The 22,107-nt window shown below is 43.9% G+C and overlaps 1 protein-coding gene across 6 annotated transcripts; it reads left to right on the forward strand.

The window, feature by feature from the left end:
- The first annotated feature begins 740 nt into the window (after positions 1-740).
- Positions 741-20,536, forward strand: naca (nascent polypeptide associated complex subunit alpha). Of its 6 annotated transcripts, none has more exons than XM_078431626.1 (12): positions 741-849; positions 2,597-2,668; positions 4,516-4,677; positions 8,135-8,233; positions 11,479-11,562; positions 14,380-14,622; positions 15,906-15,991; positions 18,937-19,014; positions 19,320-19,466; positions 19,884-20,012; positions 20,115-20,237; positions 20,418-20,536. In XM_078431626.1, the coding sequence occupies exons 2-12, from the start codon at positions 2,599-2,601 to the stop codon at positions 20,430-20,432; spliced, it is 1,236 nt and encodes a 411-aa protein (XP_078287752.1). In that variant the 5' UTR covers positions 741-849; positions 2,597-2,598; the 3' UTR covers positions 20,433-20,536. The 6 variants fall into 6 exon arrangements, with proteins under 6 accessions (XP_078287752.1, XP_078287754.1, XP_078287750.1 ...); XM_078431628.1 differs by having other exon boundaries at positions 11,479-11,523; XM_078431624.1 differs by having other exon boundaries at positions 11,479-14,622.
- The last annotated feature ends 1,571 nt before the right edge of the window (positions 20,537-22,107 follow it).

A 22,107-nucleotide genomic window follows, 5' to 3' on the forward strand; every position in this document is an offset into this window, starting at 1 on the left:
GGCCTCCACTGCCTTCTGAGGCAGAGAATTCCACAGATCCACAACTCTGACTGAAAAAGTTTTTCCTCATCTCCGTTCTAAATGGCCTACCCCTTATTCTTAAAACTGTGCCCCCTGGTTCTGGACTCCCCCAACATTGGGAACATGTTTCCTGCCTCTAACGTGTCCAACCCCTTAATAATCTTATACGTTTCGATAAGAAGTTTCAGTCTGAAGTCTCGACCGGAAACGTCACCCATTCCTTCTCCCGAGATGCTGCCTGACCTGCTGAGTTACTCCAGCATTTTGTGAATAAATACGTTTCGATAAGATCTCCTCTCATCCTTCTAAGAGTCAGAGTCAAGAGTGTTTTATTGTCACATGTCCCAAATAGAACAATGAAATTCTTACAATATTGCCATACTGAGAATTTTCAGCATATTCTGTGTATATTTCTGAACCGTCACAATAGGAGAAGGGTGCAGGAACTACTACAGTGGGTCACTCTCCCTCACTTTTAAAAGAAATTACACCTCACGAAATGTTTCCCAGCTAGTCTTCCCTCGCGTACTTTGAAGTGTGGTTGCAATGTTAGCACTTTGGTCAACGTGGGTTGTTTTTAAATGTGCTATACAAATAAACTTGACTTGACTTAGCAGGTCTTGTGGAAAGCATTGCTGCGCGCTGTCGGCATGGACGCCTGAGCAGCCACAGGGAACTCTCCAGGCGCTGTCAATCAGCAGACTGATGACCAATCCGCCGCCGAGGGGGCCGCCTGGTGACCCGGAAGTGGACGCGCGACCTTTCAGGGGCCGTGGGAGGGCGAGCTGCCTCTCTTTCCAGCCATCTTGGGTTTGAGTAACTGAGGCGGTAAGTGTTCCGGGGGAGAATCTGCCTCCATCCGCCGGTTAATCGGTGTGCGCTGGACGTAAACATCGCCTTGGGAGGGAAAGGGGGACTCGATGGTCGTGGCGGTGTGAAAATTTCCAGGGGAAAGTGGCTGGATGACAAGCGATTGAGGGGAAATGTGTGGGGCTGAGGGGAGGGATCTCGTGGTGGCCCGGCGGCGCCGGCAGCCGTTTTAACGGGGCAGGGGGCTGGAGAGGAGTCTCCTATTCGTAAGGCTTTTGCCTGAATTTGCTGTTTGATTACTTCATTGTGTTTAATAGTTTCTTTACATGTAAATGGTTTTGCAGCTATGAATGTGAGGAGGTAGGCCGCGAAAAGTTGTCTCGGTCGTCTCTCAGTGCTGGAATCCGCGCTTGTAACATTATTTTCTTTACGCTTTTGATGAATTATTTCTCTCCTCGTATAAAATGATGCCCTCGACTGTCCTTTCAGACTGTTAAGTTTAAGGGGTGGGTGAGAATCGCATTTCGTATTTTGTTAATCCCCTTTCTGGCTTTTAGGCTATTCTGCGTTACCTTCCAAAAGAAATATGCCTTTCCTGATAACTCTAGCAGTTAAATAGTAACACGGGAGAAAGTACAACATCCTTGCCCCAGTGGGTCTGTTTATGTAATATTTTTTTTTACAAATACCAAAAACCCCATGTATGTTTTGTAAGGCTAAACGACTTCACTCTTGAAGTTTAACATAAAGTAATTGATTATGGTGAGGTTTGACATTATTTGGTTAAGGTCCCATGCTGGAATGTTGCATTGATCAACCGGCCATGTTTGGCTCATTAAGCTCAATCTATGCATATGAGTAAGAGCAATAATTTTGGAATTTGTGTGTATCCAACCATGTAGCTGCCAAGGCAAATTCCTGCAGCCAGAAGTGGAATGAGATGGGGAATTGCTGTTCTCTTGGTATCCTTCCCACTTGTAGTGCTGCTTCATTTGCACGTGAACTTTTAACTTGAAAATAAAAACAAGAAACTCCCTGATGGGCTGGGCAGCATTTATTAGAAGTATTATTTCGAGTGAAATCCTCCTTTATCTGAAGGGTCTCAACCTGAAATGTCACCCATTCCTTCTCTCCAGAGATGCTGCTTGTCCCGCTAAGTTACTCCAGCTTTTTGTGTCGAGCCTCCTTTGTAAGAATGTTTTGTCTTGAGATTGTTGACCTGAACTGTTTCCCCCTTCACACGTGCTGCACGCCATACTGAGAATTTCCAGCATATTCTGTGTATATTTCTGAACCGTCAACACATGTGTACGCTCTCTTTTTTAAAAATCAACTTTTGATTTGGAATTACCCTTACTCCTTGTGATTTAATTGAACCAGGTTGAAGGTCTCGTGATTTGAAGCACTTTGCTGAGTTTGTGGATGAGATGGCAAATTTGGACTTAACTCAGGCACCAGTCTAAATTTGGCTAGTCTTAGCTGTAAATTTCACAATAGACTGTATAGGATATTGATGAACTAAAATGACACATTCCCCTGAATGCAAAGTTTTTTCCTTGTGAAGCTGCTGCCTTCCTTTGCACTATGAATAATGCAACTAACTCATTGCTTCTATATGAATTCTTCCCCACCACCAGCTGAGGTAAATTTGTTTCCAATGCTGCCTCTTCTGCCCAGCCAGACATTCCTGATAGTGCTGCTCCATAGGCGCTCATGATTAATAGCAAATGCTTTAGTTCTAACTGATGGATATTTCTTTGCCTAGAAATGCCTGGTGAAGCCACAGAAACCGTTCCTGCCACAGAGCAAGAAATGCAGCAGCCCCAAGCTGAAACAGGTTTGTATTTCTCAACTGCATGACATGGATCCACATTTCTGGGTATTGTGAATGCCTGTTCATTCCTGGGTCCCTCATTTGGGTTCCCTTTGCGCAGTGATCAAGGCTTGATATCTTTGTTGTCAATTTCTAAGTCAAACTTTATTAGTTTAATCCAGAAAGTTTGGTGACCCTGGTCAAATCATTTTTATTATCTTGTTCGTTCATTTCTGAATCTAATTTTGCATTCTGTTTCCTCCTTTCTTCCTGCACAGCTATATAAAAGACTGGTGGTATACCCATCATTTTATCTGTAGTTTATTTGCCACCTTATATGGGGAGAAAGAGCAAATAATATGTTGACAATCCATGGTTTCAAGATATTTGAGCCCTTTATCTTTTAAATGACTCTAATGGTGAGTATTGTGACTTGGCCCAATTCCTGAGGGAAGGGGTTTGAAGTTCTTTGTATTGCAGCAGTATTGTTTGGTTTGGAATTGAATGGTAGGAGCAGTCTATTAATCCTTTGGGGGCTTTTGTATTGCTGTGCAGGACCTGCCTGACTTTGCACCTCATCATGTCCCTTTCTATTTGTCGCATCCCTCTGAGGATGGAATGGTGTTGAGCCTTTATATAGCAAGGTCACTTGCTCGTTCCTCCACTAATCCAAAGATGTTGGTGCACACACCAACTACTTTTTGCATAGGTATTTCCAGTTGATTGTAAAGGAGCGATTTTTTAAAAAAATTAAAAATCTCCTTTCCCCCCCTGTTTTCCAACCCAAGTTCCCTCTGCCCAGATTTATTCCATTGTGATGAGGTGCATATTGGTGGCTGCTGGCTTTTTAGATTTGTTGTCCAGCAGAGATTTGAGTTATACCGCCTGAAAATTTGGTGCAACAAAAAAGAGTATTCCCTCCTGTAAATCACCATCCATTACTTGCTCATTGCTGCTGAGTGTTTTGGTTCCACACAGCCGTGGAGCTGCAACACAGCAGCTGGGCTACAAAATGGAAGCAATTGCATTCTGTTCAAGCCTTGAACACTGGTGCATGAAACATGCTTCATGGTTGGGATTAAGTTGGGTGAGCGATGAGTGCAGTCTACGCTATTCTGGACTCAAATATAAACAAAAGATTTTAATACATAAAACTTTATCTTTGTATTCAAGAGTAAACGTGAGTTAGTCGCAATTTATACTTGTGCTTGTTTTTGAAAGAAAGCAATTCTGGTACATTGTTCGTAAACTAAAGTTTCAATAAGGTGAAGGAATGAAATGTTCCTCATGGATCACGTGAATCTTCCAGTAAGAAAATAAGTTGGCTTCAAGATGCACTTTATAAAATTGAAATGCCTGTGGGTGTCTTCTTGGTTTGAAATTTTAGATCAATTTGGAAGCTAGCACAATCTTAATCAGTTAGCTATCAGGCCTCAAGTTTATAAATGTGCATTTTAAGATCGATTTCCAATTCACATAAATGACTAAGCAACTGTGGGCTTTATTGTAGCACACTCTCAAATGAGCTTGATGCATGGAAAGAGTACAAGTGTAAATCTTTCTCTGTATATATTGATGCATGCCTATCTCTTGAGATTTTCCACACTTGTCATGGTAACTTAACGGGTAACTGAGTTCTGGATAGTTTACTCAACTTCCATCATGAAACCATCTTGATGTTTGTCACCTTGTAGCAGGCACACTTTACTAATGCAATGATGATCAGGTGTTGGGATTTTAAACCCCCCACCACCCACCCCACCCCCTCTCGTTGGTGGGTGAAATGGGTCACTCAAACTGTAAGGACCTGCACACCTGAACAGTTTTGGCGCTTTATTGGCTGCTTGTAGTACTGTACAAATCCTTTACAGCTGAAGATCACAGTGATGTCAACACTTCCCCTGCCCCTGGGGGAGAAAGCACTGTTCTGAGCGGAATTGCTCCAGCTACCGATGCAACCATTACTGAGCTGGCAAGTGAAGCTTCCAAGATGGAGGCCACCACTGAGAACGCAGTGTCTCACGAGCCGTCAGGTGCGTTCTCACCATAACTTGTGGGGTTCTGACTAGAGAAAAGATGCACCTGCTTGCTAAAAAGTACTGCTATACAATCTTTTTAACAAGATTTTTCTTTGTAGAAGATATGACAGCAGTAAGTGTATTGATGCCTCTGACATGCTAGGTTGGGAAGTGAAGTTACATTAGTTTTTAGGACATGAATACACTTAATGTTTGCTTTAAGCATATGCCATATGTTTTGTGTCCTATGATAACTGTCCATACCATGCGGTGTAATTGGCTTAAACTATAAATTTGCGATCGAGGTGCACTTGTATTTAAAGTACATTCTCCTGCCAGGATATCAGATATTCAGAATCCAATGGAATTGTGATTACTTTGTTAAAAAAATGTTAATGGCTTGTATGCGCAAACTAAAGCGAAATCACATTAAGAAGCAACTATTTTTTGGGTTGTCTCAAAGCTCTACACATGCTAACAACTTCAGTGTCATTGCTATTCACTGCACACGCAGCAGACAATTTGCGCAAAATCATCCTCATTGTGGAATGCTGGTTTGAATTTGTCTCACTATCGTGACCAATGTTCCACTGCACTATTCCAAAAACTCAGCACCTGTGCCTAAGTTCTGTAAGCATGTGCGGCAAAATAATTTACGCAAAATAAACATGTTCACGCAAGTCAACATCTCCTGTATGTACTGCACCTCATCTCCTGAGATGCCGCAATGTGCTTTGTTTGCAAAAGATTGCTTTGAAACCATCACTTTTTAAGCACCAACTAAGGCAGTCAATTCATGCGAGCTCATGACACAGGTTTTGTCGGATGAAACATGCATTTTAAAAATTACTGACAGAATTTAAAAAACTGAGGTGTAAACATGCCAACGTAAGTAGACACAGCGGCTGGTTTGTATAAAGCAGTCAGTGTAATGATGTATTACATTTTGATGTATTACATCAGTCTGAAGAAGGGTCTTGACCTGAAACATCGCCCATTCCTTCTCTCCTGAGATACTGCCTGACCTGCTGAGTTACTCCAGCATTTTGTGAATAAATACCTTCGATTTGTACCAGCATCTGCAGTTATTTTCTTCTATTACATTTTGATGCTTGCGCGTTTTTTCGTTCCATAAAAACTGGTGTAAACTTGCCCAGAATTACTCTAGGTTTGTTAAACTTTCATTCATCATAATGCATTGATGAAAACTGAACTCTGATTGAATGAGTAGTCTGAATAAAAGTAATTCTGCATTCTCTGGTTTCACCTCATGATCTTAACTCTTCCAGCATCATAAAAATCCAGTTTGGTGTGAATGATGCTTTGTCTCTTGTCTCTTTGTCTGTCTGTTACGTAAATATTCTGGTGAAAGTGACCCAAGAGCAAACTACTTTTGGAAGTTGACATAATTGTCTATTGAGTTTGAGTTCTTTGCTCTTTGGCTGCTCTGCTGCAGAGGTGAAATATTTTCTATGTATAATTGATAATATAATGGCTCTGCTGGTTGAAGATGGTTAATTGCGTGAGGATTATAAATTCAAGTACTCTCACATTTGTCTCTTTCTCCGCTTGCTCAAAGTTCATGAAATGATACCTCATAGTTCATGAATGGTGCACGTAAAGTGATTCATCTGCCTGGTATGGCGAAAGTTGGCAGGGTGCATTTTGGAATCAAATACTCCAATTTTTAATTTTAGAACACTTGCACTAACTTCACTTCCTGACTTTGGGATAGTCGTGGAGTTTGGGGTAGATTATGGCAAGTTAATCGCTGTATCCCCAGTTGAATTGTAAACTGAAATTGTATGTTGCAGAGAGGTTGGTGAGTGGAAATGTGGGTGGAAAGCCTCTTCTCTCTCCCTCTCCCCCAAGGTTACAAGTAGCAACCATCTTGAAAGACTTCAATCCTAGGGTTTTTAATCCAGAGATTGCAGCATCAATTAATGTTATGGTTAAAAAAAGCATAGAATTCTCATTTAAAATTGGGAGAAAAGCTTTAAATGGCTTCTGATTTTGGAGCAAACATTTGAATTATCACCAATGTGGTCATGGTTCTGCTTCCTATCAAAATGATCTTTCAATTTTTGTCTAAAGGATAATTGTGCCAGTTATCTTAAGGGATGTGATTTTTTTTCCATGTTTCGATCAATGTAAATGACAATCTAGAACCTTTTTAGATCTGGGTGTAAGAAACGCGTGCTTTCTTGTCCTGTCTGTGAATGTAAATTGTTACAAGAACTTTTCTATGACTTCTGTATTTCCAGTGCTGGATGTTTGTCGGTTTGGATTTTAATTTTTGTTTTTGTAGATTCTTTTTGAATTGCTGCAAAGTGTGCTGTATAACATGTGATTTTATTTCCATAATTAGATTTTTGAACTTTTTGAATGGAATGCTGTTCATCATTTGACTCAATGTGCATCAATTCTTGAATGTACTGTGGATTTTAAGTTACTAATAGTCAATCTGTCTTATGAACCCGATTTCAGTTAAAACCAATATCTCAATTTGTGCTAACGCGTCCATTTTATCTTGTAGAATGAAGTATGCGAGAAAGCAGATTGAACGTAGAGTCTTGAGCATTTAACAAAACCCTTTCATTTTATCTTCTCAAACCACTACCATAAAAGTTGCTATATTTGCTGTTGCAAGCTAACCTCTGTGCACTGGTAAGGGGTATGGAGAAGACGCCCATATAGATTCGAGAACTGAGGTTGGAACTGAAGATTTGATTGGGCTGAGATTTCTTTTCCTGAAAGTTTGTGTGATTAAATTGGCCTTGAGTTAAAGGGTCTCATAGAAAGATTGCAAAAAGATCACTAACTTCCTCGTGGAGAACAAGAACATCTACTACAAGGAATTTGCTGTGGAGCAGCTTTGTGGACATGGGGGGGGGGGGGTAGGTGGAATGTCTAAAATGCTTAGATGAAGCAGGGTCGGAGTTTGTCTAAAGCTTAAACACTAGTACTCTTCTATGCTTAGTGGTTTTGGTGGGGGAGGGGGTTGTGGAGAGAGTCCATTGTTTGGTTCTAAAATATAGTGGTTTCAATTTAATGTGGTGGTTTAGGTCTGGTTCTCGGGCTCCTAGTCGGTCTCCATGATCACCAAGTCGGTTTGAACAGAAGTGAAGGTGCTGTATCCCTGGTGGTGCATCTGTAGGAGCAGCTTCAAACATACCCGACTGAGGGCAGCCTCGAGGTTGAATGTCTTATCATTGAACATTTGTATTTCCACTATCCTGTATAAAGTCTTGATGCCTAAATTTGGATTTAGGGGGCACAGGTTATTTGCATTTGACCAGAATTACCAAAGATTTTCTAAAGCCATGCAGAAACTGCCAACATGTTAACTCGCGAAGTTGCAGTTAATTCTGAATTGCTAGCCATATGTATATGTACAGGTTTCTGGGTTTAATCTAGACTGGATTTGCATTTAAATCGTGTCTGTAACTCACAATGTTGCTCAACTTTCTAGCTGGGTCTGGTGCTCCTGCCTCAGAAGCTCCAGCAGTGCCTGATGCAGTCCAAGTACCTGTATCCCCCGTTTCTCCTGAGAAGTCTGTTCAAATTGCAGGTAGACTAATAATGGATGACCTCTTAAACTAATATGATTTGAGACTTGCAGTTCTGCTAACAACTTATTTGTTCTTGTGCACTTGAATATTCTTGCTGTTCTAACCATTTATTTTCAGTGGGTGGGTTTGTACAGAGATTGTTTACTTTGGGGCAGTTGAGGGAAGATTTAATGTAATAATTGTGCAGCACAAATGTAGGTCGTTCAGCCCATCATGTTGATCCATATGAATCATGTCCCAGTGCTTGGTCTGCAGCTTATTATGCCGCGCTGATTTGAACATTGGATTCCAGATTGCAACCACGCTCTGGGTGGTGGGGGAGTGAATATCCATTGGATTCCCTCTTATGCCTTGTCATAATCCTCTAATTTTGCGTATTTTTTTTACGGGGACAAGTTTCTTGCTATCAATCCTAACTATACCCATAATTTTGTATACTGCTATCAGGTCCACCCTCAGCCCCCTCCACTGACAAAACCCCCAATTATACCCTGATTATGAAATTGGGCCCTGAGTTCCATGCTCTTGTTATATTCCCTAGGGGGCAAATGCAAGAATTCTGTGTCCCCTTCTCATCTACCTGTGCCCTGTCACTTTCAGAGATCTTTTGACTTGTACATTAACATCACTGTCTTTCAATACAACAAGGTCAATGCTCAATCTCAACTCCGAACAGCGCAGATAAAACATGAAATCAGAATCTTTAGTGTCGGGTTTGGTTATGAAGTGGCTGCATTTAGGATGAAGTAATTGCACAAATACAATTTCAAAAGCAACAGTTGAGTAGTAAAAGTGACCCTTGTTTGAGGGCTAGATCCAGGGATCACCAAGAAATGGTTTAGTTCAAGGCCATAATTTTTTTTTAAACAGTCAATAAATTTCATTTATGAAAGGACAGAATTGAAAAGTAAGCATGTCAAACTCCTATAGATTCCAGTTGCAGTAATGTGCAGGTATGATCTCTAAAGGAAGATGGGTGGCTATTGGAGTGCAAATAAAAAAAGGTGGATACCAGACTGAAGCTGTAACTATCAGGTCAGACAAAGTGGTGAGCCTTTTCCTGAATTTCATCAAGGTCTTTTGAGATTATGAAAGTTTGATTCTGTTTCAGGGGAGACCACCAGTCCTCACCATTTCCGGCGATCAACCCTCCAATGCCTCCAAACTTATAGTTCCCCAGCCCCGCACGGCCCGATTCTACCTCCTACCTAAAATCCATAAACAGAACTGTCCCGGCAGACCCATTGTCTCTGCCTGCTCATGTCCCACCGAACTTATTTCCACCTACCTCGACTCCATCCTATCCCCCCTGGTTAAATCCCTCCCCACCTACGTCCAAGACACCTCACGCTCCCCATCTCCTCGATAACTTCCGGTTCCCAGGCCCCCACTCCCTCATCTTTACCATGGATGTCCAGTCACTCTACACTTCCATCCCCCACAAGGATGGTCTCGAAGCCCTCCGTTTCTTCCTCGACCGTAGAACCAGCCAATCCCAATCCACTAACACTCTCCTCCGCCTAGCAGAGCTGGTTCTTACCCGTAACAACTTCTCCTTTGACTCCTCCCACTTCCTCCAAACCAGAGGCGTAGCTATGGGCACTCGCATGGGCCCTAGCTACACCTGCCTCTTTGTCGGGTACGTCGAACAATCCCTGTTCCGGGCATACACTGGCCCCATCCCCAAACTCTACCTCCGCTACATCGACGACTGCATTGGTGCTACCTCTTGTACCCATGGAGAACTCACTGACTTCATACACTTCACTTCCAATTTCCATCCTGCCCTTAAATATACCTGGACTATCTCCGACATCTCCCTCCCGTTTCTGGACCTCACCATCTCCATCACAGGAGACAGACTAGTGACTGACATCTACTATAAACCCACTGACTCGCACAGCTATCTGGACTACACTTCTGCAAAAAGTCTATCCCCTACTCCCAATTCCTCCGTCTTCGCCGCATCTGCGCCCGGGATGAGGTGTTTCACACTAGGGCATCAGAGATGTCCTCATTCTTCAGGAAACGGGGCTTCCCCTCTTCCATTATAGATGAGGCTCTCACTAGGGTCTCTTCTACATCCCGCAGCTCCGCTCTTGCTCCCCTCCCCCAACTCGTAACAAGGACAGAATCCCCCTCGTTCTCACCTTCCACCTCACCAGCCAGCGGATCCAACAAATCATCCACCAACATTTCCGTCACCTACAACGGGACCCCACCACTGGCCATATCTACCCATCCCCTCCCCTTTCTGCGTTCCGCAGAGACCGTTCCCTCCGTAACTCCCTGGTCCATACGTCCCTTCCTACCCAAACCACCCCATCCCCAGGCACTTTCCTCTGCAACCGCACGAGATACAACACCTGTCCCTTTACCTCCCCCCTCAACTCCATCCAAGGACCCAAACAGTCTTTCCAGGTGAGACAGAGGTTCACCTGCACCTCCTCCAACCTCATCTATTGCATCCGCTGCTCCAGATGTAAACTTATTTACATCGGCGAAACCAAACAGGCTCGGCGATCGCTTCGCTCAACCAATCTGATCTCCCGGTGGCTGAGCACTTCAACTCCCATTCCCAGTCTGACCTTTCTGTCAAGGGGCCTCCTCCAGTGCCATAGTGAGGCCCACTGGAAATTGGAGGAACAGCACCTCATATTTCGCCTGGGCAGCTTGCAGCCCAGTGGTATGAACATCGACTTCTCCAACTTTAGATAGTTCCTCTGTCCCTCTCTTCCCCTCCCCCTTCCCAGATCTCCCTCTATCTTCCTGTTTCCACCTATATCCTTCCTTTGTCCTGACCCCCTGACATCAGTCTGAAGTAGAGTCTCGACCCAAAACGTCGCCCATTCCTTCTCTCCTGAGATGCTGCCTGTCCTGCTGAGTTACTCCAGCATTTTGTGAATAAATACCTTCGATTTGTTCCAGCATCTGCAGTTATTTTCTTATAGTAATTAAAATCCTGTAAGTTAAATCCAATGGGGAATAAGAGACTAACTACCTAGTGGCTTCAGGTAGATAATGGTGAAAGACAGATAGCTACGGGTGCAGCAATGTGTAAGTATGGAAGGGACATGTTAGGATGAGTGCTGTGGAAATGTAAGTAACCATGGATCATGTGGGCTGAGTGGGTTCTTCTGCAGGGTTTAATGTAACATTGCATCTTAAATGTACTTTGATTTGAAATCCCTGTGAAAGTGCTGATGCTTTTTATGCTCTTGGTTTTTTTGGTTATCTTCAACAGCTGCTATTGAAACCTGTTCTGAGCATGAATCGGTTTCCTCAGCCAGTGAGTACATTCAGGCTGAATGCGACTCCAGCGGTGCCAGTAAGATGGAACTCTCAGCTGCTACTGACTTGCATGGCCCAGATCTTCAGCTTCCATCCCCCCAAACAGTCAACAAACAACCTCCATCCCTTCTGCCTTCCCCTGTGCTACCTCCTGTCCAGTCTCCTTCAGAGCTCTTTCCATCTTCTATTCCTGTTCTTTCTTCTGAGGTGCTCCCCCTCTCTCCTGCTGACCCCACCACTAGCCAACTGCCTTTGTCTCCCGAACCAGCTGATGTCGATGGGCTGCCTTCATCTGATATGGCTGCCACTTCTATTGAGCATTTGTCTGCTGATTCGGTTGTTGCTGCCACTGTTGAACCGTTGAGTTTGGGCAGTTCCCAAGTCAGCGAACAATCTGAGTTGTCTAGTCACACTGCTGTTTCTTTGGCCACTGAGGTAGATTCTGACCTGGGACTGTCCCCATGTGACGTAGCTGATGCTATACCTGTGCCTGCCCCTGTGGCTCCCATTACTACATCGGCTGACGTGGTTGATGGCCCCAGCATTGATCAGTTGCTCTTGCCCACTGACCCCCCAAATGCCACTGTAACAAGCAATGAGGCTTTGACTCAATTGGAGGCAAGTGTTATGCCTGGGACTGTGAGGAATGAAAAGGTCCTCCTTGACGTTGTAGTTCCCAGCGACATTACTGCTGTTACTGTGTCCCCACTCACTGACCTCCCTGTGTCCTCTTCTGTCGGGCAGCCTTTCGCTGATGCACCTGGAATCCAAGCAGAACTGTCCTCATCTGACAGTGATAACACTGCTCCCCTGGTGTTCCCTGCCAGTATTGGTGCTGACACACCACAGTTACTTGACCCTGACACTTCTACTGTGCCTTTGCCCACTGAGTTGGTCACTGCCGCTGTTCATCCACCTTCATCTGATGACGTTGCATTTTCTGACCTTGCTGATGGACTGCCTACATCCCGTGCTTCTGATGTCAGCTCTGGGCTTCCTGCATGTGAATATGTTCTAGCCGCCACCCCTGTGGTTGCTGCCAATGCCCTCCAGCTGGCTCCCCCCACTGGCACACAAGTTGCAACTTGCATGGGCATGAAGCTTTTACCTGATGTTGCTGAACCTATGGCCACTATATCTTTGCCCAGTCATGGTACTGTTACCGCGCTTGGATTGTCTTTACCCGATAGTGTTACTGTTGTTGAAACATCAGTTCCAACTGAAAGAATTGCTGACCAGGTGCCTCCACCCCATGAGAGTGCAGGTGAAGCTGTGCAATTGCCTGTGGCCTCTGAGGCTACCAGCGATCCTGTGCCCTCTGAGGCTGCCAATGATCAGGCCCCTTGTGCCCCCAAAGATGAAGCTGCCAGTGATCCTGTGCCCTCTGAAGCTGCCAGTGATCCTGTGCCCTCTGCTGAGGTTGCTGCCGATCGGGTCCCTAGTGCCTTAGAAGATGAGGTTGCCAGCAAATCTGTGCCCACTGAGGCTGGCAATGATCAGGTCCCTTGTGCCCTTGAAGGTAAGGCTGCCAGCGATCCTGTGCCCTCTGAGACTACCAGTGATCAGGCCCCTTATGCCCCCAAAAGTGACACTGCCAGCGATCCTGTGCCCTCTGGTGAGGTTGCTGCCGATCGTGTCCCTGGTGTCTCAGAAGATGAGGCTGCCAGCGATCCTGTGCCCACTGAGACTACCAGTGATCAGGTCCCTTGTGCCCCCAAAAGTGAAGCTGCCAGTGATCCTGTGCCCTCTGCTGAGGTTGCTGCCGATCAGGTCCCTAGTGTCTTAGAAGATGAGGTTGCCAGCAAATCTGTGCCCACTGAGGCTGGCAATGATCAGGTCCCTTGTGCCCTTGAAGGCAAGGCTGCCAGCGATCCTGTGCCCTCTGCTGTGGTTGCTGCCGATCAGGTCCCTAGTGTCTTAGAAGATGAGGTTGCCAGCAAATCTGTGCCCACTGAGGCTGGCAATGATCAGGTCCCTTGTGCCCTTGAAGGTGAAGCTGCCAGCAGTCCTGTACCAGTGCCCTCTGAGGCTGCCACCAATCAGGTGCCTTGTGTCCTCAAAGATGAGGCCGCCAGTGATCATGAACTCTTGTCTACTCCGAGTGCCACTAATCAGGTGCCTTTACCTAATGAAGATGCTGATAAAATTGCCTTGCCCCCTCAAGGTATGTGTGAAGCTAGTCAGGTGCTTTGGTCCTTTGAGGATGCCACTGATCAGGCAGTTTTGCCTCAACATGGTGCCAGTCAGGTGCCTTTTGCCCTTGAGGGTGATGCTGCAGCTTGGGTCCCCTTTTCCTCTGAGGGTGAAAATGAAGGTCCCAAAACGCTTGATCAATTAACTTGTTCCACTGAGGCTGCCCCTGAGCGTCCGCTCTTACCCAACTCTGACAATATGTCCTCTACTCTGCCCATTGATGCCAGTGTCATTGAAGGTCCACTTTCTGTAGATGATTTGCAATTGTCTTCCACTCCTCTGGCCGACACAGGGGGTGAGTCATCAGCTCAGCCTCCAGTCGTCCTTGTGGAAGCTGAACTTCATGTTCCCGTATCCCCTTGTGTTCCTGAGCTGCCTTCAGCCACCTCCGATTTTTCTGTAGGTCAGGAAATCCCCTGTGCTGATAATGCTTACATTGAGCAGTCACTAACAGTAGACCTGCCTGCTTCAGAGCCTCATTCCCTGCTCTCCCATCTAACTTTGTCTGACCAAGTTGCTCAGTGTACTGACTTGCTTCTGACTCTTGATCCCACTGAGAATTCACAGCTTCAGCCCCCTCTGCATGCTACTTCTAAGCTGCCACCCACTCCCCCCATTGCTGATTATTCACCTGCATCTACTGAACTTTCTTTATCTTCAGAATCTAGACCTGTCACTGAATTTCCTCCATCTCTCACTGTTCCACCTGCCTCTGTTCAACTCACTACCCCATCCCCTGAATCATCCTCGGCTGTCCAAATTGATGACGATGAGATGCCTCCTCTGATTTCTGCGATCAACGAGATTCCCCTCTGTGAAGCTCCTGCCCCACCTGTTGTTGAGAAGACAATTCCCAAGATTTCTCCGACTGGAAAGGAGTCGGTGGTGAAGCAAAATGATGAGGGTACTTAGTTTGGTTGAGGTGTGCATGTATGGTGTTCTGCTTAGTTGAATTGTGCACCTGCATTAAACTAAAGTAAAGGCTCATTAAATTTCACATCTGGGAAAGGCTAACTTTTTTAAGTGAAGCATTTGTGTTCGTGGGAGGAATGTTTTTATTGAAATATATATTGTCCTCCAGAACAGAGTAACTTAAAATTAGCCTATCCTTTGGCAAGGAAAAATTGTGTGGTTTGAAATCTGTACTATTGTTCCGAAATTTCTTTTCATTGGGAAAACCAATCACAAGTGTAAATCCCAATTTGTAACTTGGGGGAGGGAGAAGATGAGTTATAATCCCTTTTCCCCTGTCATCTTAAAAGGAGATGCATTAGTAGTTGACTTTCATGAAAGAATTGCTGTCTCCTTTGGGACAGGTTAATTATGTACAAATTTCAACATTGGCCACAGGGTGTTTAGAGCTTGTGTACTAATGGCAGGGTGGTCCACCTTTTGTTTCCTACGCTTGTATTTCACAAGTAAATGGGGACTTAACTTGACTGAACTGGTTTTGAAAAGGTTTGTAGTACACTAATTGTATTAACACTAAGCCTCACGTGCTAAAACTAGCCTGCATATCTCAGCCTGTGAATATTTGCCGACCACTTTTTAAAAATAAATGTCACCAATTATAACAAAGACCGATTTCTGCAACATACTTCTACGTATTTATTTGGTCCTTTGGCATTTGCCTGTATTTTAAATCCAGAATATCTTGCAATTTTATTTGCCTATTTTGTGCACACAGGATGAGCATTACGGGTATGAGAGCGGTATATTGGAACTACTATGTAATTGGTGTTGTATCTGGTACCAATAATGTTCACACTAACCTAGAAATCCTTTATTGCATGGTGTGAACACTTAACCACTTAAGCGTTGAAGTATCTAGGTTTTTTCCTCCTTTATAAGTAACAATTGAAGGTAAAAGGTTTCTCTTGCCACAAAGGTGTTTATTTTTTAACCACGTTGTGTTTTCAGGTTTGTGCTTATGGCTCTGTAGAAGTAGATCAATATCAATGATGCACCTTTTTTTAACTATATTGAACATTTTGCATAGCTTTATTGCACAGGTTTACACCTCCTCCACCTTGGCATGGCTGCGTGTTAAACATGGTTATGGTAACGCCCATAAAGTGGTGCCCCTCACTTTATCCCCAGGCATAGCACGTTTTACTTTGCAAATCACTTAAAATCCCACAGACCTGAAATGTGTGGAGCTTGTATTAAATGTGTGACATTTTGTAGGGTCTGGGACAGAATCGGACAGCGATGAGTCGGTACCAGAACTGGAAGAACAGGATACAACGCAGTCAGCAACACAGCAAGCCCAGGTGTGTCTGCAAATCTGTAAATATAAGCATTATGAAACTGTTTAGAAAGGCAAACTGCCTTCACTGTGTAGTCCTTTCCACGTACTTGCATTCCAGCAGTCTTAACCTTTTGCTCTGCCTTCTTTCTGTGTGTCAAATGAAACCTTGCCCACCTCCCTTTTAACCAGCTTGTGCTGTTGGTATAAAGTTTGCCCCCCTAAAGAGGTTTATAATTGTTCCTGGGTTGGTTGACCGATGTATGGGGGGGGGGGGGGGGGGCGATTGAGTGGACTGAGCCTCTGTTCACTGGTGTTGAGAGGAGGAGGTGACAGAATTGAATACAGATGCTCCCCGGCTTACGATGCTTCGACTTGCGATATTTTGACTTTGCAATGGTGCAAACGGTAGTGAGCCACAGCTCGCTTCCGGCCACGTGATCAGATGTATTAAATGCATTTCGACTTGGGATATTTTCGATTTCCGATGGGTTTCTCGGAACGTAACTCCATTGTAAGTTGAGGAGCACCCGTATTACAAATTCTTAGAATCAGTGCAATATAAAAATAAGCCCTTCAGCCCACCACGTCCATGCTGATCTTTTTTGCTCATCTACACTTAATTCCATTTGCTTGCATTACGACTATATCATTCAATGCCGTGCCAATTTAAATTGTCTGTTTAAATGACTAAAACATAATTATATTTGATTCCTGCGAGTTTACTTGCAGTTCCAGATATCAAGCACTTTTTTCAAAGAAAACGTCCCCCTGGGTTCTACTTAAAAATTATTTCCTCTTGCATTAACTCTATGTCGTCTTGCCTCTACCATGGAAAAGGAGATTTTAACTATCATAATTGTGTATACTTCCATCAGGTGCCTCTGAGCCTCCTTTCTTAAAATTTGGCCAGAAATAAAGGGGATTTTCTTAGTGTGATGATTCCTTAAAATCCTCTAGCCTGGCGCCTGTAGAAGATTAGCCATTGATTGCATTCAGGACAGATTGGCCATTTTCTGGATGCTGAAGGAATGAGGATGGGGCTAAAAAACAGTTTACGGTGGCAGTTCAGCCACAGTCGTGTTGAAAGAAGGGGTCCCAATATTCTACAGTCATAAACAGTGTATAAACAGTCCCTTCAGCCCACCGTCAAGCACCTGTTTATACTAACTCCATTTTTATTCTTCCCACATTCCCATCAGGTCCTCTTCACCCACCCGATCAGATTCTACCACTTGCCTGCACGTTAGAGGCAGTTTGTATTAGACAATTAACCTACCAAACATGCACCTATTTCTATTCTTGTGGTTTTTCTTGCTATAGGATCAGGCTTGGTATCGAAATCAATCATGATTCTATTGTGAAAGTTTGATTTAGTCTGGTTCTTTGAAATATATTAGTTTCTACTGGGGTATGCATCAGGGTTAGTTTCTCAGCAGTTTTCACAAGCTTGGTCAAAAAGCCATTCCTTCAAGTTTCATGCTGTGGTCGGCCAAGATGTCAATGGTTAATAAATTGACAGCAAATGCGTCTAATTTGCTTACCACAAGGTCATTTGTGTGTCAGTTGCCACCGCTTTCATCCATTCAACTTTGGTTATTAGCTTTCATGGGTCTTCATAACTTGTGAACGTGTGTGCATATCCCAAGCAGACAACATTGCATGAAATTGGAAAGCTGGCTCGCATCTGGATGGAAGCATTTGAAGAGGTTAAATTGTGCAGCTCTGTACTGTTCACTGCAAATGATATGTATATTGCCAAATAAATAAAGGTTGGTAGTATGAGCCAATTGTGCCAGTTTCCTTTGTGTGGAATAATGAAATTATTTTCCTGCCTCTGCTATTGAGATCTTATGAAATACTACGGGTAAAATTCCTTGGGTGTTGGCTGTTCCCACCTGACTTCGTGACCTTGCTTTATGTGTGACCTGGGCACCAAAGAGTTGTTTAGAAAGTAGAGGAATTTTGAGCATGTGCGCATAAATGCAATTCTCGTATGTTCGAGCTTTGTGCCTGTCCCCGCCACCCTTTCCCCCAGCCTCCACAATCCTTGTCTACAAAGCTGATCACTTCCCCTAGCTCTTCATTGCTTTTGGTTTCTGCCTGTTAGGGCGGAACAGGTTCAACGTTGCACCTGAAAAAAAAATCTGATTTAAAAAAAAAAAAGTAGTTTCGACTGTTGAAGCTACTCTTGTGAAGACTGGCCCCTGCTGTTTTTGATTTGTGCTGCAAGTACAGGTCAAAATTTTTTAATGGTCTCCATTATCCTTTAATGTAAGAGAAAATAACTGCAGATGCTGGTACAAATCGAAGGTATTTATTCACAAAATGCTGGAGTAACTCAGCAGGTCAGGCAGCATCTCAGGAGGGAAGGAATGGGTGACGTTTCGGGTCGAGACCCGAAGAAGGGTCTCGACCCGAAACGTCACCCATTCCTTCTCTCCTGAGATGCTGCCTGACCTGCTGAGTTACTCCAGCATTTTGTGAATCAATTCCTTTAATGTAATGTGCATAGTTAAGTTCAAGTTGAAAATCGGTGTAAATATGATGGTGGGCTTGACAGGTCCTTGAACACCAATTATGCACAGTAATTTGAGTTTGTACCAATCCCGGTTTTGATATTGGTGAGGAGCACAATTTGAGTGCGGAAAATTGCCCATAGTTGGAGCGTGTTTCCTTGGAGGGAATTACATGTTGTATATGATAGTGGCAAGATGATAATCCTGTTGACAATTTCCCTTTTCATATTGAAGGGTGGTTCGAGGTCTTCATCTTTGCTGGCATTTGTGAATGTGGTGATCTCTGCAGATCACTTGGAACCTGGGGCCCTGACGTACCCAGTGCATGGCCGCAAAAACATGGTTGTAAAGAAGTGTCCTCTAATTTGGCTAATGGAAACTGGTGTATGTGGAGACGAGTTTCATTTGGTTTTGTACGAGGTGGTGTCATTATCTTTTTTTACTGTTGTAGCTTGCAGCTGCAGCCGAAATCGATGAAGAGCCAGTTAGCAAAGCAAAACAGAGCAGAAGTGAAAAGAAGGCGCGAAAAGTAAGTAGCTTTCTTGTTCACTTTGCTGCCTGCAATCTGTAAAAGTAATGGATTAGTGGCAAATTATTTTGCAGTTCAATTATTTTGCCTGAAGTGCCATTTAATAAATACTACATTAATTCTGGCATTTTTGTGTGTTTATAATGACTAAAATGAGAGGACTTTTAAGAAACCCTTCCAACTAAATTTAACAATGTCTTTGTGGCTTTTGTTCATTTGATCTAAGCTAGATGGTTAACATTGCACAGTAACCTCCATGGAGGGGTTGATAAATTGTATAATGAAGGTTATCCTTTTCTTCGCAGGCAATGTCAAAACTAGGTCTCCGTCAGGTTACTGGGGTAACGAGAGTCACGATAAGGAAATCGAAAAACATACTGTTTGTCATCACAAAGCCAGATGTCTACAAGAGCCCTGCATCCGATACCTATATTGTTTTTGGTGAAGCTAAGGTAAATACCAATAAAATGCTTATTTTAGGGCATTTTGCATTAGAAAGATGTGACTGTTTGCACTAATTGTAGAGCTGCTAGATTTTGGGGGTTTTCCACGTGTTGACAACATGCGTAAAACAAATTGCCTTATGCTGCGGCTGCATTTCCAGTTTTTGTTTCCCCCAGAGGTGGACATCATTGTATCTTTCTTGGCAGCAAGCTTGTGCCCTAATGCTGTGAGCTGAGGCAGCCTTGTACATCAAAAGTCAACAATGAGCACGATCTGGTGCATCAAATAATGGGGTGCTAGTTCAGAATGTGCTGTTTGAAATTTTTTGCTAATGCTGGAAGTTTTCCATTTTATTTTTTGCTGAAATGGTTGTGCGTTTGTTTTCCAGTGGAGGATTACAACCCTATTTTTATGCTTATTCCTAGATTGAGGATCTATCTCAGCAAGCACAGCTTGCTGCTGCAGAGAAATTCAAGGTACAGGGAGAATCTGTTGCCAATATCCAAGAAAACACACAGACTCCAACTGTACAGGAGGAGAGCGAAGAGGAAGAGGTATGCTTTTAAGTTTGGCATCCGAGTCGATGCCTACATCGGATCGGATATCACTCTTGATTTCATTCTGGGTCTGACTAAATGGTTCACGTTTTTCTTTAGGTTGATGAAACTGGTGTGGAAGTCAAGGACATAGAGCTGGTCATGTCTCAAGCCAACGTGTCTAGGGCTAAGGCTGTGCGTGCATTGAAAAATAACAACAACGATATTGTAAATGCTATTATGGTAGGTTCTGTTTTTGCAATCTTCAATAGACTGATTTGGGGAGGAGTTGATTGCGGGTTTCATTTAAATTTGCTGCTGTTTGCCTGAACCTTGCTACACGAAGCATAGTCGTTCTGTTGTAGTTTGTCTATGGTTGACTACGTTGAATGATGTCTGATTCTGAACTCTTTTATTTTGCAGGAGTTGACAATGTAAGCTGCAGGAAATAAGTGGGTAACAGTCCTTTTGGTGCAGCGTCAGTACATTTGTACCATTTATATTGATAAACCTTAAATAAAAATGTGGCTTGAAATAGTTAATTTTGTTTAGACTGATCTCTGTATATACATCTCGATGCCAGCAAATATTTATCTTTAAGTTGGTACCACATAGTGCTTCAATTAATTCTTTGGGACTGAACTTCCCAGGCGTCCCAATCTGACGCTTTGCATTTTTATAGCGCTGCATTATTCCTGTTGCTATTTACCAACTTCACTTCCATTTTTGACAGTGAAGTTCAAATAAAGTGAATACTGGTGTAAATGTTTGTGTTGATTCTCGCATCACATTAGGTACACCCATCATTGAACTGTACAGCTTGGAAATAGGCATTTGGCTCACCATACAGACCTTTATAATAATAATAATAATAATGCATTACATTTATATAGCGCTTTTCATATACTCAAAGACGCTTTACAGGGATTTAAAGAACATAGGGAAGTGAATAAATAGATAAATAAGTAAACGAACAGAGAAAGGAGACAGAAGGTGAGGTGACCTTCAGTGGTTGAAGGCAGTACTGAACAGGTGAGACTTCAGTGATGTTTTGAATGTGGTGAGTGAGGAGGAGTCTCTGACGGTTTGGGGTAGTGAGTTCCATAGGGTGGGAGCAGCGATGGAGAAAGCCCTGTCCCCCCAGGATCTGAGTTTGGTCCGGATGTGGGGGGGATAGGAGATTGGCAGCAGCAGAGCGGAGGGTGCAGGTGGGAGTGTGCCTGTGGAGGAGGTCGGTCAGGTAGGATGGGGCCAGGTTATGGAGGGCTTTGTAGGTCATGAGGAGGATTTTGTACTGGATTCTCTGGGGGATGGGGAGCCAGTGGAGTTTGTAAAGGACGGGGGTGATATGGTCACGGATCGGGGTGTGGGTGAGTAGACGGGCAGCGGAGTTTTGAATGTATTGAAGTTTACTGATGATTTTTGAGGGTGCGCCATAGAGGAGGCTGTTGCAGTAGTCCAGACGGGAGGTGATGAAGGCGTGGATGAGGGTTTCTGCAGCTGTGGAGGAGAGGGATGGACGGAGACGGGCAATGTTTTTGAGGTGGAAGAAGGCTGTCTTCGTGATGTGTTTGTCGAAGGAGAGGGTTTGATCAAAGATGATTCCAAGATTCCGGATGTGAGGGGAGGTGGATACTGGGAGACCATCAATATTGAGGATGAAGTTTTGGGTGGATTTGGTGAGCGTTTTTGGACCAATGATGATGATTTCAGATTTGTTGCAGTTGAGTTTGAGGAAATTTGATTGAAGCCAAGATTTTATTTCAGTGATATAAGAAAAAAACTGCAGATGCTGGTACAAATCGATTTATTCACAAAATGCTGGAGTAACTCAGCAGGTCAGGCAGCATCTCGGGAGAGATGTAGTTTGTCAGTGATGCAGTTTGTCAGTGTAGAGTGTGAGGTGGTGGAGATTGACTTGGTGGAGATGAGGAGCTGGATATCATCGGCGAAGCAGTGGAAGTTGAGACCATGACGGCGGATTAATTGACCAAGGGGGAACAGGTAGAGGATGAAGAGGAGGGGGCCAAGGACTGAGCCTTGGGGGACACCTTGGGGGAGGGGAGCGGTGGGGGATTTACAGTTGTTAATGGAGATGAACTGGTGCCTGTCA

This window comes from Rhinoraja longicauda, chromosome 42 (genome assembly GCF_053455715.1).
Source record: "Rhinoraja longicauda isolate Sanriku21f chromosome 42, sRhiLon1.1, whole genome shotgun sequence".
Taxonomy (NCBI): domain Eukaryota; kingdom Metazoa; phylum Chordata; class Chondrichthyes; order Rajiformes; family Arhynchobatidae; genus Rhinoraja; species Rhinoraja longicauda.